The 1,807-nt window shown below is 58.3% G+C and overlaps 1 protein-coding gene across 1 annotated transcript; it reads left to right on the top strand.

Moving 5' to 3' along the window:
• Positions 1 to 111: 111 nt before the first annotated feature.
• Positions 112 to 1,230, top strand: SPRG_21792 (hypothetical protein; the record flags this gene model as incomplete). The annotated part of the gene is made up of 5 exons (XM_012356022.1): positions 112 to 432; positions 480 to 641; positions 693 to 836; positions 890 to 1,019; positions 1,064 to 1,230. The coding sequence occupies 5 exons, from the start codon at positions 112 to 114 to the stop codon at positions 1,228 to 1,230; spliced, it is 924 nt and encodes a 307-aa protein (XP_012211412.1).
• Positions 1,231 to 1,807: the final 577 nt, after the last annotated feature.

Genomic DNA, 1,807 nt, shown 5'->3' with positions numbered 1-1,807 from the left:
TCTCGAAGCGGTAGTCGACGTCTTGGTTGCAATGGCTCACTCGATACATTGCTATTGTAGCTGTGCCAAACAGCGTCCGAAGCCCTCTGGACGAGCGTGTTTGACCGCTGCATGCAGAGCCGGCTGCTCGAGTTCTCCGAGCACGCGATCTCCAACTATGTGGTGCAGAACTTCATCTCGCATGTGCCGAATGCGGCGTACGCCGACATTGTCCTCGACGAAATGAAGGACGCGCTCTGGACGCTGCTCTCGATGCACCGCCCGGGTGTCATCTGGCGTCTCGCCGAGTGCTGCGTGCGCTTCAAGCTCCACTTCGAGCGCTTCTTCAACTCGCTCACGGCCGCAGTCGCCAAGCAGGAGAGCAAGAAGCCCGCGGCGGTGCAGAAGGACGTGGTGCCGGCACTGATCGCGCTCGAACTCTCCAACTCGCAGGTATGTCCTGGCACCTGCGAGGGAAAAGAGAGGCTCACGGAGCGTAGAATGCCAAGCTCTCGCTCAACGTGGCCGGCGCGCGCATCGTCGAGACGCTGTTGCAGTTCCCCGCGAGCATCACGGCGCCGCTTGTCAAGAGCATCCTCGGCTTGAATGCGCTGCAGCTTGTCGCGCTCTCCAAGGACTCGGTCGGCAGCCGCTGCCTCGTGGTAAGTTGCAGTATCGATCTGCAACTCGACTCTGAACCGGTTCATTGGTAGGAGCCCATCTGGAACAGCGAGAACGACGAGGCCAAAATCGAGCTCTTCAACAAGTTCAAGGGCCAGTTTGGCACGCTCGCGATGGACCGCAACGGCGCCTTCTCGGTCATCAAGTGCTTCAACACCATGTCGCTCGAGTACAAGGTAAACAACTCGCTTCTTGATTTCGTACTTGATACAATATTGATACTTTGCAGACGATGATCGCGGAAGAGCTGTCGTTCATGGACGCCAAGCTCGTCGGCAACCATTTCGCGTCCATGGTCCTCACCAACTGCAACGTGCACGAGTTCAAGACGAACGAGGAAAAGTGGCGGTCGACTTATGGTATTTGGAGCTGAAATATCGACGCGCACACAACTCTTGTTTAGAGCGCAAGCGCAAGGTCAAGGAGCTCTTCTCGGACCTCGTCGACGAGACATCGTCCACGAAGAAGGACAAGAAGCAGAAGAAGGACAAGAAGGCAGCCAAGAAGGTCGTCTCCGAGACGACGGAACCCAAGGCCAAGAAGGCCAAGAAAGCCAAGAAGGCCAACTAATTACTAGATCAACACACTACTCTATCATCTCTCCTCGTGCTCTGGACGACGCGACCCCACGCTGCAGGCGTTCCGAGCCACCTGCGAGGAGGCTGCGTTGGCAGCGATCGGCCGCGCCCCAGTACCGGTATGCTACATACATCCAAGGGGTATAAGAACCTTTCTTATATCCTTTGGCTGCGCCTCATAAGCAGCATGCTCGCCCTGACAGAAAGACCATCGTTCAGCGGTGGCCTTGCGGCCTTCTTGCTTTGGATGCGAGGTATGGCATGGCGTGTGGGCCATGGAGATGGTCATCAAGGTCCGACCATGTGCGTAGCGTGAACGGATCGGTGCGACATGCGGCGAAGCTTCCGGAGCGTATCCGGCGGCCCCGTCATCCCGAGATTTCTGTCGCCGTTGCAAGATGGTCGCCGAGTCGTCGCCGCTGTCGGCCGGAGCCTTCCTGCACACGCCGCAGCCGCATCATGACATCCTCTTCTTTGGCACGCTCGACAAGCGACGTACGTCCGTGGCCTCGTCGACGTGATGGCTCACGTGCATGGATGGGTAGGCGACGGCGCGGTCCGTGGCGGCT

The sequence above is a fragment of the Saprolegnia parasitica genome (assembly GCF_000151545.1).
Source record: "Saprolegnia parasitica CBS 223.65 unplaced genomic scaffold supercont2.357, whole genome shotgun sequence".
Classification (NCBI taxonomy): Eukaryota; Oomycota; class Saprolegniomycetes; order Saprolegniales; family Saprolegniaceae; genus Saprolegnia; species Saprolegnia parasitica.
This window is presented reverse-complemented; position numbering and strand designations above follow the sequence as displayed.